Source organism: Mus caroli, unplaced genomic scaffold, assembly GCF_978045245.1.
Source record: "Mus caroli unplaced genomic scaffold, Mus_caroli_1 scaffold_1, whole genome shotgun sequence".
In the NCBI taxonomy this organism is placed as follows: domain Eukaryota; kingdom Metazoa; phylum Chordata; class Mammalia; order Rodentia; family Muridae; genus Mus; species Mus caroli.
The window spans coordinates 169,819,161-169,835,087 of NW_028227256.1; the positions used below are offsets into that span (position 1 = coordinate 169,819,161).

General features: G+C 41.0%; 1 protein-coding gene across 1 annotated transcript in view; it reads left to right on the forward strand.

Moving 5' to 3' along the window:
* The window catches only part of Slamf1 (signaling lymphocytic activation molecule family member 1), a 33,678-nt gene extending 25,409 nt beyond the window's left edge, over positions 1–8,269 (forward strand). Inside the window, exons 5-7 of the mRNA XM_021169772.2 lie at positions 1,114–1,187; positions 6,772–6,867; positions 8,206–8,269. Of these exons, the coding sequence (XP_021025431.1) occupies positions 1,114–1,187; positions 6,772–6,867; positions 8,206–8,256 (221 nt within the window). The 3' untranslated portion in view covers positions 8,257–8,269. The remainder of the gene's footprint in view (positions 1–1,113; positions 1,188–6,771; positions 6,868–8,205) is intronic.
* Positions 8,270–15,927: the final 7,658 nt, after the last annotated feature.

A 15,927-nucleotide genomic window follows, 5' to 3' on the forward strand; every position in this document is an offset into this window, starting at 1 on the left:
TTCACACAGTTCAAGTACTTGCCTGCCACTTGTGACTATTAGCCTACGCAGAGGGACTATCGGTGTTGTCACAGAAAACACTATATTGCCCAAAGATGGATATACAGGAAGTTTTTTAATTGATTACTTCTGGGAATGAAATGGGGTTGGTTAATGAGGGAGAAGGAGTTATAAGTTATAATCTTATGTGTTTCTATCCTACTTGAATCTTTATGGTGAGGAGTTTCTTTGTAACTTAAAATGAAAAATTGAAGTGTTGGCTAAGAACTAAAATGTTTAACAACTCATTAACGTACAGAGACCTCAGGCCTTGAGCTAGTTTTCTAGATTATGAGTGTAAGAGTGGCAATGCTGAGTTGTTTTCTGGACACTTCCAAGTGGATCATCCCCCTATGTCACCATCCCACACACACACAGCAAGCTCTTCAGAAATAGATAGAGCTGTGAGTGAAGACAGCTGGAGAATAAAAGACATGCTATAAATACTAAGCTGTGACCTCAGGAAACCTAGAACCCTCTTAGGAGAACAAATAACGCACAGAACTAAAGATTAAAGCAAGGGAATATCACAACAAAGAAATGGCGCCCATCGCCCATCGCCCATCGCCTTTTGGCTAAGATCAAGTGTAGAAATGGCGCCCAAAGCTGGAAGTCACAGTATCTGCTCCAATCCTGGCACTTGCGAGGCTGAGGCAAGGAGGATTTTGAGTTTGAAGACAGCTTGGGCTGTAGAATGAGGGTAAGGAGTAAGGTAGGGGAGAAGGAGAAGAAGGAAGAAGAGGATGGAGGAGGAAGAGAGAGGGGCAGAGGTATTGAGAAGAAAATGCTCAGCACATATTGGACATTTGCTATCTGCTGGAGTAACTGGTATAGGTGCTTTGCAAGTGTTGTCTTATTTGTTTTCTATAGTAATCCTATGAAACAGGCATTTCAAATTCCATTTGCTAGATAGGGATAGAGGTCTAGTTACAGAGGCTGGGAAATTGTGCCTCATTCCTATGGCAGTGGTGGGGGAGGTGACTTTACTACGGAGAGGAAAGACCAGACAAAACTGATCTAAGGGCTCATACTGAGGACTAGAGAGAGGTAACCACTGTGTTTCTTTCTCTCCAGGTAAACCAAATCCCTGCCAGCCACCAGTGGAAGAAAAAAGCCTTACGATTTATGCCCAAGTACAGAAATCAGGGGTAAGTTCTATGCTCTCCTTGGGGAGTGTCTGTCGTATTTTGCACAGGATTTCTGATAGGCTGCCTTGCACACATCCATGGTCCTGCAGGGATCTAGAGTAGATGAACTTAGGAAAGCAGAAAAGTCAAGAACAAGAGCTGCCCCAGTGTCGCTGGACCCCTATATTGTTTGAAATCTTAGAAAACACTGGGGAATCCAGTCGCCTGCTTTTTTTGTAGTAATGAGATGAAGTTGTAAGAACATGACTTTGGATGCTTTCCAGCAGTGGTATTCTAGGTTGAGAACTCCCAGAAGTTCTCAAACTTCCTTCTTGGAGTGTGTAGGCTTGGGGAAGAAGGGAGACTCATGACAAAGCTATTGTGTACTATACTGGCCTGATCCAAATAAAGGCATCTGCAGAGTACAGTCAGGAACAGAAAAGGAATATCTTGCTAATTCTAGTCAGAGAGGGTTCCAATGAAAGATGACAGCATGTTGAATGAGGAATAGGGAAAAATGCTGAAGTAACATGACCACTGAACTAAGCAGGGGGGGATGGGAAAACGTGAGACACGATGGAGTCAGGAAACAGTTGTGTCAGCAGCGAGATGGGGAGTTTACCCTGTTAACCTTGTTAGGCTCTGTTGTTTTCTAGAGGGTGGGAGGTTTAGTCCACAATCTGTCCATTTATAATGTGGGGTGAGCATATTCTTGAGTAAAAGTTATGAAAGTAAAAATAATTGTATAAGAATACAATAAATAAATTTCTGAAGACCAGGCGACAGTCCTGGGCAAATCTCTTTCCACTGCCTGCTCATGGTTGCTGGGTTTATTACATGATCCATAGACACCCATTTAGAACAAACCTCCATTTAAAACCATGAGAGTTCCAACAGTACTCTCTCACCCAAATGTGCACCTAGCTGAGTGTGTCTTTTAGAATAAGTTTCTCAAGTACTATAAAACAAAAAAGTAGCTTGCATCGCACCTATTGACCTACTTGAGAAAAACTTATCTTTCAGTTTGAGTCTCCTACCCATAAAACACCACCCACATGACCATTCCCTCCAGAACACCTCTGCACAACAGCCGCCCATCTCCTCCCCAGAGATAACCACAATCCTTCCTTCTAGAAATATAAATTATAATTTTCTTTTCTTTTTCATTATAAAAATAGAATTCATTAGTATTTTTTCTTGCATCTGGTTACAAAATTCATGCATATTTTTGAACTCTCCTTGGTTTATCAACCCTCAATGTATGAACGTGCTATTTTAGGATATGTTTATCAAGTTAACTATGAATGGGAATCTGAGTTATTTCCAGTTTGAGGTCATTATGAAAATTACAGATATGAACTGTATATGAACATGTCTACATGTTTGATGGGTACATGCTTCGAAGTAAATTTGCTGAATGATGAGAATATTTGGATTCCCCAGTTAACTGGTTAAGACCAAATTGTTCTTCAGAGTGGCGGTCAAATTACTTTTCCAATAAGTAAGTTTTATTAGTTTACATGCTAGCCAAAAATCGCTACTATCAGCCTTTTATTCATTCCAGTAGGGAGGTCTTATTATGGCTTTTTTCCTGGTAAGTAACATCTTCTTATATGTTTATTGCCATACTAAAATCACCCGACTTTCAAATCTCTTACCCATTTACCCTTGTATAAACCAAAAGCCCATTTTAAAAGTGAGCCCTTTGGAGGTTAGATCCATATCACATGTGGCTCAGAAGATGTACTGATAAAGAACGCTTCTTAATGTCAGGGTAGAACAATCTATAACCTCATCCTTTACAGTTAACAGTTCTTATAACATGTTGGAGAAACTGTTCTCAGTCCTGGGTAAGAAAAACACTCTTCCAGCATCTCACTCACATTTACTTGTTATATACCTAAGGAATATTTTTGAGTTTTGCATAGGAAGGGCTAAGTTTTCTTTTTCTTTTCCACATGGGTATATTCTATTTGTTATACCAACTGCCATGCCATGATCATTATAATTTGAGGTCCCGTGTATGTGTAGTTCTATTTGATGTTCTCTATTCTGCCCCATTGTGCACTGGTTGAACTGCCTTAATTAGAGATATAAATTGTGATATCTGATAAAAATGAGTCTTCCCATTTTGTCTTTTTCTTCAAGTGTTCTTGACCAATTTTGGTACTTCGCATTTGATAGATAGTCCAAAATCAATTTGTTAAACCCATCTCACCAAGTCTTACTAGGATGTTAACTAGCGCCAAACAGACCAATAAGGAGAGTAAACATCTTCATCATTTTGAATCTTTCCAATCCTTTAACTCTTATTTAGTTTCTCTATGTGACGTTTTATAGTTTTCCAAATAATATCTTTCTAATTTGTTGATTGGCATTTTGTATTTTAAAACATTATCAATATTACCTTTTTCAAAAAATTTAGTTCCTAGTTATTTGCTATGAACATATCAAAAACTAACTTTTGTATATCAACTTTGTATTTGCAACACTGCCGAACTGATTTGTAAGTTCTTGTATTTGTTTGTTGATGACTTGGGTTTTCTCCAACACCAGTGCATCATCTCCAAAGAATTAGCTTTTCTTTTCCAAACCACAGAGCTCCACCTGCTTTCCTTTGCCCTGTTTCACTGGCTGAGATTTCCCACATGGTGGTGACCAGACCCAGTAACAGAAACTCTCATAAGGTTCCAGACTTGGAAGGAAAGCTTTTGCTATATCATCATTAAGTATACATTTTGCTTAAGTGTTTCTAGTAAGCTCTTTTCCACATTAAAAATATTGTTGGGTATCTAGAGATCACGCAAGGGTTAAGAGTGTATGCTGCTTGTTTTAGAGGACCTGGGTTCAGTTCCCAGTTTGACAGCTTACATCCACTTGTAACACCAGCTCCAGGAGATGCAATGCCCTGTTCTAGCCTCTGCAGGCACTTGGTCTCCTGTGCCTGTACCTCTTCATAGTCAGTCTGAGCACCTCCATACACAGACACACACACACACACACACACACACACACACACACTTAAAAATAAGATAAATCAAAAAGTATATTGGCAGGCTAAGCACAGCCTGTAATCCTAGCACTTGGGAGGTGATAGCAAGATAATGGCAAATTCAAGGCTAGCCTGGACTATGTAAAAAGGTTCAAAGCAACATAGGCTACCTACCTGTCTCAAAAATTAAATGAAAAAAGAGAGACTATTGTCTGGAGCTGGTAATATAACTCAGTGATAAAGTACTGAGCATTCATGGAGACCAGGCTTCAATTCTAGTGCTAGAAAAGAAAGAAAAGAAAGAAAAAGAAACAAACAAACAAATGAACAAACAAACAAGGTAGTTGTTATCTTCTATTCCTGGTTTGCGAGATAAAAACATGTATCAGAAGCTGATGTTCTATTTTACCAACACTCTTCTCGCATCTGTTGCTCTAACCTTCCGGTTAATTTCCCCTCATTTATCTGCCACTGTAGGAGCCAAACATATTTTGCACTCTGGAGTAGAACAAATTTAGTTTGGTCCTTTAAAAAACAGGGATTTTATTTCCCTGTTGTTTTATTAACAGTTTTTTTTTTCCCTCTCCCCAGTTAGTTTCCTGGTGAAATTGGCCTGTCATCCTCCTTCCCCTCAATGACTTTGTGAGATTTGATATCACAATTATGCTAACCTTACAAATGGCCGAGGCTTGAATTCTTTCCCTCAAGTTGCCTGAGCAAATTATTACAAACTCAGTGGTATAAACAAGCAGAATTTTGTGTACATCAGTTTCAGAGACCACAGATCCAAACTGAAACTGACAACTTGGCGGGACCACAGCCCTCTGGTATCTGTTGAGAGACTCCTTTACCTCAGTGTGATCTGATGGTGCCAGGCAACCTTCAGCTTTGGTTGGTTTGTGGTTGTACCACAATTTCTGTCTCCATCCCCACCAACTTTCCTGTCTGTGCCTCTGCCTTCTCCTTTCCAGCTCCTAGGACATCACACACTGGATGCAGGTCCCACTCTGATCCAGTGACCTCACCTTGATGTTCTGGCCTTATCCACACCTGAGGAGGTCTTAATCCCTCACAGGGAGGGGCACACCACATTCTAGTGGTGTGTGTCTTTTGGGGGCTGAAAGTCAGCTCACCAACAGATGCAGTTTTCCCTGTAATTCTCTGGAATGTTTGGCTGGGATTTATCATATTTCTCCCTTTATATATTTGACAAAGCTTATTCGTGAGAGTCTCTGAGATTGGAGTTTCTTTGATAAAGGATTTTTTAAATTATATTTTTATTATTCCATTTTATTCTCTGTTGCATTAGTAATTAAATAACTATTTTCTTTATTTTTAGTGGATACTCCAGAGATTATAAAATACATCCTTGACTTCCTATTATTATCCTCCGATACAACACTTTAACTACACTACAATTTTGCATCTTGATTTATATTTTATTTTGTTGTTTTTAATTTATATATATGTTAAATATATAAAACATCATAATTACTTTATATATCAATATGTACAGACTCACATCCTTACAATTTCTTTCATGTCTGTCATGCTTATATTATTATATCATTATAATGGAAACAGAATTATTCAAAAATTAGCATTTTTCTTTTCATCATATTTGCTGTATGTTATCTGTATAAAGAATTTAATAACAGCCAGGTTTCATGGTGCATGGCTTTAATCCCAGAAGCCTGAGGCAGGAGGATCTCTAGGACTTTGAAGCTAGGTTGGTCTACATATCGAGTTCCAGTCTAGCCAAGGCTACACAGTGAGACCCTGTCTCAAAAAAGCAAAGCCAGAACAGAACAACATAGAAAACTAAACAGCTGTTGCATATCCTGTAGAACCTCTCCAGAGCTTATCATGGCTCCTCCATTGTACAGTCACTTCAGTTTGCATTCACAAAGAATATGCAGAAATAAGTTATACATCTGATGCTGTTCCAACTCCTGGAAATGTAAAAGTCAGCGACCCCAAATGAAGACAGGAGAAATGAAATCTGCTCACATTGCTAAAATTCTGTTTAAAGTAACTCCTTATAGCTAGGTAAAAATCCTAAAGGGGAATTCAGCAGTGTAGCTCCAGCACAACTCTGGTGGTTTTTATAACACTCTTATTCCTAAACTTTCCCTATTGGATGCAGAAAGTGTAAGTTATTTACTAGAGCCGTTCATTCCTACATCTAGGTCTGGTCATGCTAAAATTCTCCCAACCAGGAAGAGAAGTAAGGGTTGCATCGTGAATAAAAGTTGGTTAATAAACTGTTTTTATATGCTCCCTGCCCATCGCATCCCTAGTCAGAAATTCTTCATTAAATTAAATTTTTCTCCAAACTCTAATATCTTAAGAAATGTGTGGCAATTTTGGTAAACTTTTTTTTTTTTTAGAACTAACAGGGGTGAAGTTGCCTTGGGAGGTTGTGAACCCTGAGAGATAACTCGGAGTGGCTACAGTGAATTCTGGGGAAGTTTGGGAGGATTCTCACCAGGGAGGAAGTCAGAGCAAGTGGCTCAGGAGTAGCCTTTGAGCATGAACTGCTTTTCTGTGGGGCAAGTTGAATGGGACCCAGATTTTTGCTCAACTAATCTGCTTTCTTTACTTCTTGTATAGTTTCAAGAGAAGAAACTTCATGATGCCCTAACAGATCAGGACCCCTGCACAACCATTTATGTGGCTGCCACAGAGCCTGCCCCAGAGTCTGTCAAGGTGACATATCTCTCTGCCTCTCCTCACTGAATGTCTGATAAGAGACAGAGAAGGAGGGGAAGAAGGATTTTATTATTTATCTCATTTTATTTTTGAGTAGAGATGAAATGAAACAGATTGGGAAGTGGTGGACCAGGAAAGTGGGCTAGATCACATGGGGAGCAAGGAGCAGCTGAAGCCAGGGTTAGTGAAGACTTACACAAAACCCTTCATTCTGACTCACAAGCTTTGGGTCCCTATCTACTGTCTAGTATCTCTCTGAGAGTCATCCAAGGACCACATCTAAAAGACCTGGCACACTTGTTAAAAAAAAATAAATAATGAACAGGTACCACTTCTCTCATCCACATCTGGATCCTACTAGCCCCTATAAAAACTCAATAATCTAGACCTTTCTTGGCTTCTCCAAACTATACCCCAGGACTGACCATAAGTTGGAGTAAAGGAAAGGGAGAGGGAGAAAAGAATTGCTGAAGAACTCAGTAATGGTTATTGTTGGTTGTCAGCTTGATTGGATTAAAAGGTGCCTGAGAAGCTGATAACATCCACCATTGGATGTGTCTCTGAGGGCATTTCCAAGGGCAGTAGATGGGGAGGGTTCTGACCTGATTGGCAGGTTCCTGATCTAGGATGGCCTCATAATGCAATCATACTGTTAAAAGGTGGAAAAGCCGGGTTGTGGGGCCTCATTGGAGGAAGAAGCCCAGCCATGGTGTATTTTTGAAACAGGATAGATGTTGCTCTGGTTTCTTTTGGCATCCTGCTTTGATGTTCCCTATCTCCCATGATGTGAGCTTGCTTGTCATTTTTCTTTGACTCTCCTTGCCCTCTGGGAAGTCTGTTAACTATTTCTGGATTGCTATGACCAAAGTTCATAAGAGAACAACTTTAAGGGAGATTTGTTTTGGCTTACAGTTTCAGAGGATTCAGCATATTATGGTGGGGATCACTGAGCATAGCATGGCATGACAGAGGTCCTGATTTAAGAGTTTCTTCCAGAGGAGAGGGAGTAGAGGGAGGGAAGAAGAGTGAGAGGAGGAGGGGTGGAAGAAGAAGGGGAGGGAGGGCAATTCGAGTCTTCAGATAACTAGGGACAAATCTCTCTCATTTCTCCCTTGGCACACTTATGCTTGGAAGAGAGATATAACCACACTTGCAGACAGGCACTTGGAGACCCAAGTGCTGGCTCTAGGCAAAGTCCAGACAATGGCAGACTGTAAGCCCGATGCTGTGCTGCAGAACTATAAGCCTTTCCTCTCCCCATGGAATGCTGCTTTGTTGCCTTCCTGTGAAACTTCTCTGTGTTCCTTCACCCACGAACTTCTACTTTGCCCACAGGAACCAAACCCCACCACAGTTTATGCCAGTGTGACACTGCCAGAGAGCTGACCCATAGACCCAGTGAAAGGACTTTTTGAAGGAGGATAGAAGAACCAAAATCCACACTGAACTGGGCCCCAGGTCCCAAGTTCTCTGTGACAGAAACTGCACATCTGTACCCTTCTCCAATCAGTTCCCTGGTGACGGATCTGCACAGGCATGCCTGTGAAGTAGATGAGAAGTGAAGCTTCCTGGGTATGCAACCTGCTCTGCAGCTGACACAGACAGAGACAAGCAGAGATCCCTTGGTACAGTGTACCATCTTTGCTGTAGCAGATAATGTGAGTTTAGGCATCTCACTCTTTGTTGGACTGGATAACAGAACTCAGCAACAACAACAAGCCAAAGACATAGACTCCCTCTCAGATGGCTGAGCACAAGGTACAAAGCCATTTTGGCTCTCTGGACTTTATTCTGGAAGCTGATCCTGATCACCTCAAGGCCAAGGGCTCCGTGCCTCAGTTTCTCTCTCACCCTCTAGATGAAGCAGGAACAAAGCATAAAGAATGAAATCTTTGTTGTCTGAGATCATTCGATAAGCGAACTGACATTTTATTTGCAAAACTCAAGCTAGTAATTCAATAGACTTGAAGACGATTTTAGAGCCTCTTATGCTTCAAGCAACAGAATGAAATCCACCCAAGGTTCTTCAAAGTGTGGTTCTCAGCAAACAGCATTCTGATTAAGTCAAAGCAACACTGTTTGATAATGCTGTTGTAAAGTTTCCTGGAATACTCAGAGGAACTTGTCCCAGGGAGGTTTTTTTTTCACTTCTTCAAAGAACTTTTGAATTTAAGTTCTCTGTTTACTCCCGTGAGCAAAACTCTGGATCCTCAAGAGTCTCTCTCCGTTGGTTCTGAGGCCATTTTATAGCCTAGGCCTCCTGTGGAATTACATGTCTACCACCCACTTCCTATCTCACTGCATACCTCTGTGTAGTAGTAAATTTAACGTCAAGTAGAAAATTAAATTATTTTGGATGATCAGTTCCAAATGATTAGATGTTTAGTCTCTTATAATAGGATGTAGGTAGAGTCTGTATAAAGTCCTATGTTCTTCACATTGTCTGCCCTCAAAGACCAACTTTCAACCTATCTTCTTTTTTGCACAATTTTGGCAAATACTTTAAAAATAACCGTTGTGGAGATAGGGAGAGGTCTAAATGGATAATAGTACTTGCTTTGCAAACATGAAGATCTGGGTTCAAACTCCCAGTGTCCATGTAAAAAGATAGGTGTGGCTGAGTGTGCCAGTAACATAGACACAGATAGGTCCTGAGACTTTGCTCCCTAGCCTTCCCAGTCAGGCATAAATGTCAAGTCCCCTGAGAGGGACAAAGGAAGACACTCCCCCCCCACATATACATATATACACATATACATGTGATACACATATACATGCATACAAAAAAAAAAACCCTATTGTATCCTTGTGTAACAAAGAACACCAACTGCCTGGCTCAAAACTCTCATGTCCCATTACTCTGTACCTTTCTGTATTTAGATAATTTACAGTGTGAGTTCTGCTGTTCCATGTATCCTATTTGTGTTACTAACTTATGTCAAAATATTTCTAATTATAATTAACAAAAGCTAACTTTGGATCTTTTATGTAAGGAAGAAACTTATTGAAACTATGTCATTTGATTCAAATAACTACTAGGATATTCTGAAAAACCTTCTTTGTTAGGGTTCTCTGGAGTAACAGAACTTATAGAATGAATATGAATATACTATATATAAGAATAATTTATAGGCTGCCGTTAAGCTAATCCAACAATGGCTGGCTGTAACCTGAAATTTCAAGAATCCAATATTTTCTCAGTGCACAAGGTTGGATGTCTCAGCTGGCCTTCAGTAGATGCTGGAATCTTGAAGAAGTAGGCTCTAATGTCAGTGAAGGAATGGGTATGTTAGCAAGACGAGGGCAGCCAGGCAAAGAGCAAAAGCTTGCTTCTTCCATGTCCTTATATAGGCTTTCAGCAGAGGTTTGGACCCGGTTAAAGTTGTATCTTTCTGCCTCAAGGTCCAGATCAAAGACATATGTCTCCCTGCCTTAGATCTGGATCAAAGGTGTGTGTCTTCCTACCTCAAAGGCCCAGACTAGAAGTGGACTCACCCAAGCAAATATAATCTCTCACAGGTGTTCTCCATTTCTGGATTGTAGTTCATTCCATATCTAGTCAAGTTGACAGCCAAGAATAGCCATCACTTACCTTCTCTGAAAGCAAGGAGGATAAAGGAAGAATAGACTGTGGCCAGAACCATGACTAAAACTGCTACCCTAGGGTCTATGATGTTGGATGCCACTGTTTTGTGACCATTGCCTACAGCACTAGGCGTAGACTCCACCCCTGCCAACTGCATCTGCTGTGCTTAGTGACATGATAATAGTAGTTGTCATTTTTGCATTGTCCACCACCAAAATAACTGCCCCCCTTCATCTTTTCATCTCCAGCATCTAATTCAATGTTTGATGCTTCAAAATGGTCAACCCTAGGTCATATATCCACATCTCACATCTCCAGGGCAGGTTACGAATTTGCTATCTGGAAACTTCTACTTTTGTAGTGGCTGGTAAACTCTATTTTTATAAATTAAAAAGTTCCGCAAAGAGAAGCAAGACTCAGGTGCCAGGCAAACCAAAAAAAAATTCACTACATACCCTTGTATAATTTTAGACCAAAGAATTTTATTATTTCTTTGAAAATATCATATATGTACAACATCTTTTGATCTTATTCATCCCAACTGCCTTCCTACATGTCCCCTAGGAATCTACCAACCCCTTTACCTTCTGACTCAATGCCCTCTTTTTTATTATTATTACACTATTAGTAATATCCCTTTGAGTCCAGTAACCATGTGAGAACGGGTGTGGGGTCATCCACTAGGGCAAGGGTAATCTACCAGTGGCCATGTGCTCTAAAGAAAAGTAACTCCTCCCTCAGCAGCCATCAACTGTAGGCAACTCATCAGCTAAGGATGGGGCTTCAAGAGATCACTCTCGAAATGATGGAATTTTGATGGGCTTGATCTTATGCAGCTCAAATGCAGACAAGCACAGCTGCTATGTGTGCATCAACTATATCTTGTCTGGAAGACTAGCTGTCTAGTCTTGGAACCATAGAGCTACTTAGAACACACATGTATAGAGCCAGGAGTTACAAGATCTCATTCATTTACTGCAATTAAGGTGGCTCTACAAGATCAGCTCCTAACACTTGGGTTTTTCTTGTGGCCAAATTTTACCTGATGAAGATACATAAACCAAAGAGAGGAGATTCTACCCTCAAACTTTCCTGAATCCCTAAGCTGCAAACCTCACTTACAATGGGAACTTTGTCTTAGAGGTAGTCTTTTCAGCCACCCATCCAGCCATGCTTAGCTTTTTTTTCCCCTGCAATCACACTCCTGGTTTTTAAGGAAGATGGAAGAGAACCCTTTCCAGTACTACACTTGTGTGCGTACGTCAGTCTTCCCGACAAGGCCCTGAGTGAGTCAAGCTCACCTTTCCCTCAGGCTGACAGCATTGGAGAAGAGACTGCGATGTCAGAATTCCCCGTGTTGCTTTTCCAATGTTGTTTTCTTTTGACCAAGCATTTCTGAATTCTGCAGAAGTCAGGAGGAACAGATCCATTCTCAGTTTTAAGAGACTAAAGCTCTGGGGCCTGGGTGGAGTCCTCCCATTCTTTAGGAGTCACACAGCCTGTGTGTGGTGGTTACAGGGTGCACATGTTGCTGGGAAGACATTGGTTGCTCATTCCCCTCCTAACATGTATAGTTTGTTTACTTTTTAAACAAGAACAGAGGTTTTCTATGCAGCCCGGGTGAACTCCCAGTCCTCTAATTCAGCCTTCCAATGGCTAGGATTATGAGTATGTGTTTATAGTTCTACTTATGAGAATTTAATAAAATTCAGTCAACCCACCAGGAAAAGCTCACTTCAGGTTTGCATTTCTTAACATAGCAATGAGGCTGGATATGTGTTGCAGCCATGTCCCCACAGCCTTATCGGTGAACACCTAAGGTGGCTGCTTTGGTGAGATGAGCTGAGAGGTTTTGCTTCCCCAAGAGAGTGGACAAGAGTGAGCCAGGGCCTCTCCCTCTAATAAACCTGGGATCCACCTTCCTCACATGGGACAGAACTGGGTCTAAAGAGTGTTGGACTTTTGCCATTGCCACAGTAATTCCCTTTGCTGAATTTCCCCCCAAATTCCCCTCAGACAGAAATCTGGAGCTGGACATCTTAACTGACATTTGGGTCTGAGTAAATTTTTGTCACAATGGATTATTCTGTTCATTTAACAGACCCACTACCACGAGCACAACCTCTATCCCCCCTCTCTATGACTGAAGATATGGTGTGAAGCCCTGAATTTGAACCCCAGCAATGAAAAAATTCAGTGTCCCCAGGACTTACCAATTTTTGCCAAGTGGGAAAATTATCCAGTTGGGACCCACTGACCCCTGGACCTTTACTTAGCTTCTAATAAACTAAACAGGGTTCTCGAGAGTGACAAAACCTATAGAATGGATCTCTCTCTGTCTCTGTTGCCATTTATGTCTCTCTCTTCCTCTATACATGTATGTATGTATGTATGTATGTATGTATGTATGTATGTATGTATGTGTCTTAGTCAGGGTTTCTATTCCTGCACAAATATCATGACCAAGAAGCAAGTTGGGGAGGAAAGGGTTTATTCAGCTTACATTTCCACATTGCTGTTCATCACTGAAAGAAGTCAGGACTGGAACTCAAGCAGGTCAGGGAGCAGGAGCTGATGCAGAGGCCATGGAGGGATGTTCTTTACTGGCTTGCTCAGCCTGCTCTCTTATAGAACCCAAGACTACCAGCCCAGAGATGGTCCCACCCACAAGGGGCCTTTCCCCCTTGATCACTAATTGAGAAAATGCCTTACAGTTGGATCTCATGGAGGCATTTCCTCAACTGAAGCTCCTTTCTCTGTGATAACTCCAGCTGTGTCAAGTTGATACAAAATTAGCCAGTACAGTATGTATGTATGCATACATATATATGCACATATATATGATTTATTAGTATTATTTATGGGGTACAGTCAAGCTAATCCAACAATAAAGTTCAAGAGTCCAGTAGTTGCTCAGTCCACATGGTTGGATGTCTCAAACTGGTCTTCAGTAGATGCTGGAGTCCCAGAGAAGTAGGCTCTAATGCCAGTGAAGGAATGGATGTGTTGGCAAGGCAAAGGCAACCAGGCAAAGAGCAAAAACTTCCTTCTGCCATGCCCTTTATGGGTTTCTAGCAGAAGGTGTGGCCCAGATTAAAGATGTGCCTTTCCTCCTCAAAATCAGGATTAAAAGGGTGTGTGTGTGTGCGCGCGCGCGCGTGTGTGTGTGTTTTCCTAACTCAAATATCCAGATTAGAAGTGGATTTTCCTACTTCAAATTAAGCAAAAAAAAAAAAAAAAAAAAAAAAATTCACAGGTGTACCCTCCATCTCGGGGTTTTAGTTCTAGATATAGCCAAGTTGACAACCAGAAATAGTCATCACAAGTCCACCCCTTGTCAATTTGACACAGAATTATATCTCATTGTCATGATTAATTTTCAAATAAAAACAATAAACAGATCATAATAATGCCTAAACATAATATAACTATCATATTTACAGTCCCAAATACATTATATGTTTAAATAGGTCATAATTACACCTAACATGATATAACTACCCCTCATGTTACCAGAAACACTATAAATTTAGAGTAGGTGGCAATGTCCCTTGAGAGACATTCTTTTAGTATCTCAAACTGAAATATGATAGTCATTGACATGTTCTGACATGATGTTAGACCACATAATAAAGAAAGTGATGAAAAGAAGCACTGATGTCTATACAAATGGATTCTTAACAAAATACAACAAAACCACTCATGTCTACTATAATCCTTGTTTCTGCAGCACATCACATGGCCTTACCTGGTATTTATAACTACCTTCTTCTACTACCTATTCTGTATTTCCTCCACCCTTGGCAAGAATCTCATCAGGCCTTGACTCTCTTCTTGAGGAAGTGACCCATCCTTCATTCCTGATAGGTCTGTGCCCTTTGTCATCCTGCCTACTTAGGCTGTTGTAGTTTCCCATTGACTTTAATCACAACATACAGTAGCACCTAGAAATTCCCTAAAGGATCTCCTGTAGTCCAGATAAAATTTTTCTTACCTCCATTGTGGAAAAGCAATCCAATATTTCCATGGTAATCTGGGTCAATCATCTCTCCTAACACTGTTATTCCTTTCTTAGCCTATTGGTTTAAGGGCATTAGAAGCCCAAAGTGGCCAGGGGGTGAGGGGAGGTGTCTGAGCTTCAGTTCAAGGAAATATTTGTTGTGACTCCTGGTAGGAGCATTCCTCCCTCTGGAACCAAAACTTCTAGACCAGCAAACTTAAGGTCAAAGTCACAGGAACAGAAAGCAAAACTTTTCCTAGTGGGTCACCAGCGGGGATAGTGAGTGAAACTATTCTTTTTTCCACCCTGTGATTCCTGTACCCAATATATTGGACACTGATTCGAAGTATATACCACCTTCTACAGAACGCTGCTTCATCCAGCCCTCTAATTGGCTGCCACCTAATTGGCACTCTAACTGTGTCTTTAAAAGGTCATTCCATCGTTCTATCAGGACATCTGATTCAGGGAAGTGGGAAACATGATAAGACCAGAGGATTCCATGACTGTGGATTCACTGTCGGTCGCACTTTTCTGACTATGAAGTGAGTTCTTTGGCCAGAAGCAATACTGTGTGGAATACCATGACAGTGGATAGGGTGTTCTGTAAGTACACAGGTGGTGGTTTTGTCAGAACCATTATATTCAGGAAAGGCAAGTCCATAGCCAGAATAAGTATCTGCTCCAGTAAGGACAAAGTACTGTCATTTCCATGGAGTTGGTAGTTCAGTGTAGTCAACCTACCACAAGATGCTGGCTGGTCACCCTAGGGAATAATGCCATATCTTGGGCTCAGTGTTGGTTTCTGTTGTTGACAAATCTGACACTCAGCAGCAGCTGTATCCAGGACAGTCTTGGTGAATGGGGGACTCTGTTGTTGAGCTCATGCATAACCCCATCTCTGCCATATGTGGTCCCTTGTTCATGGACCCATTGGAAAATGACAGAAATGGCTGGAGAAAGAGGCTGACTGTCCACAGAAAGGGTCATCCTATCTACTTGATTACTGAACTGCTCTTTAGCTGAAATCATCCTTTGATGAGCATTTACATGGACCACAAGTATCTTCACATCCTTAGACTTTTTTCTTCCCCAGATGTCTTCATGCTATTTCCAAGTTCCTGACCATCCAGCCAATCCATTGGCTACAGCCCAGGAATCGATGAACAACTGGCCATTTCTCTTAACAAAATGTAGAATCATGTGTACTGCCAGAATTTCTGCCTACTGTGACAATTTCCCTTCACCAGTGTCTCTCAGAGCTATCCTAAAAAGGGGTTTTAATAAGTAAACTTGACCAAGTCTTTTCTTCCTCAGTCAGCTGATCATGGGGAATGCCCCCATGGCTACAGCTCATGGGCCCAATTAAACCCATTATACTTAACTTGTCCAACTGAGCAGTAGCATCTCTAGCCCTAAGGTCTGGTCCAAAGAAAAGGGCTACCACAAAACTCTTCAAATGTGCTGGCAC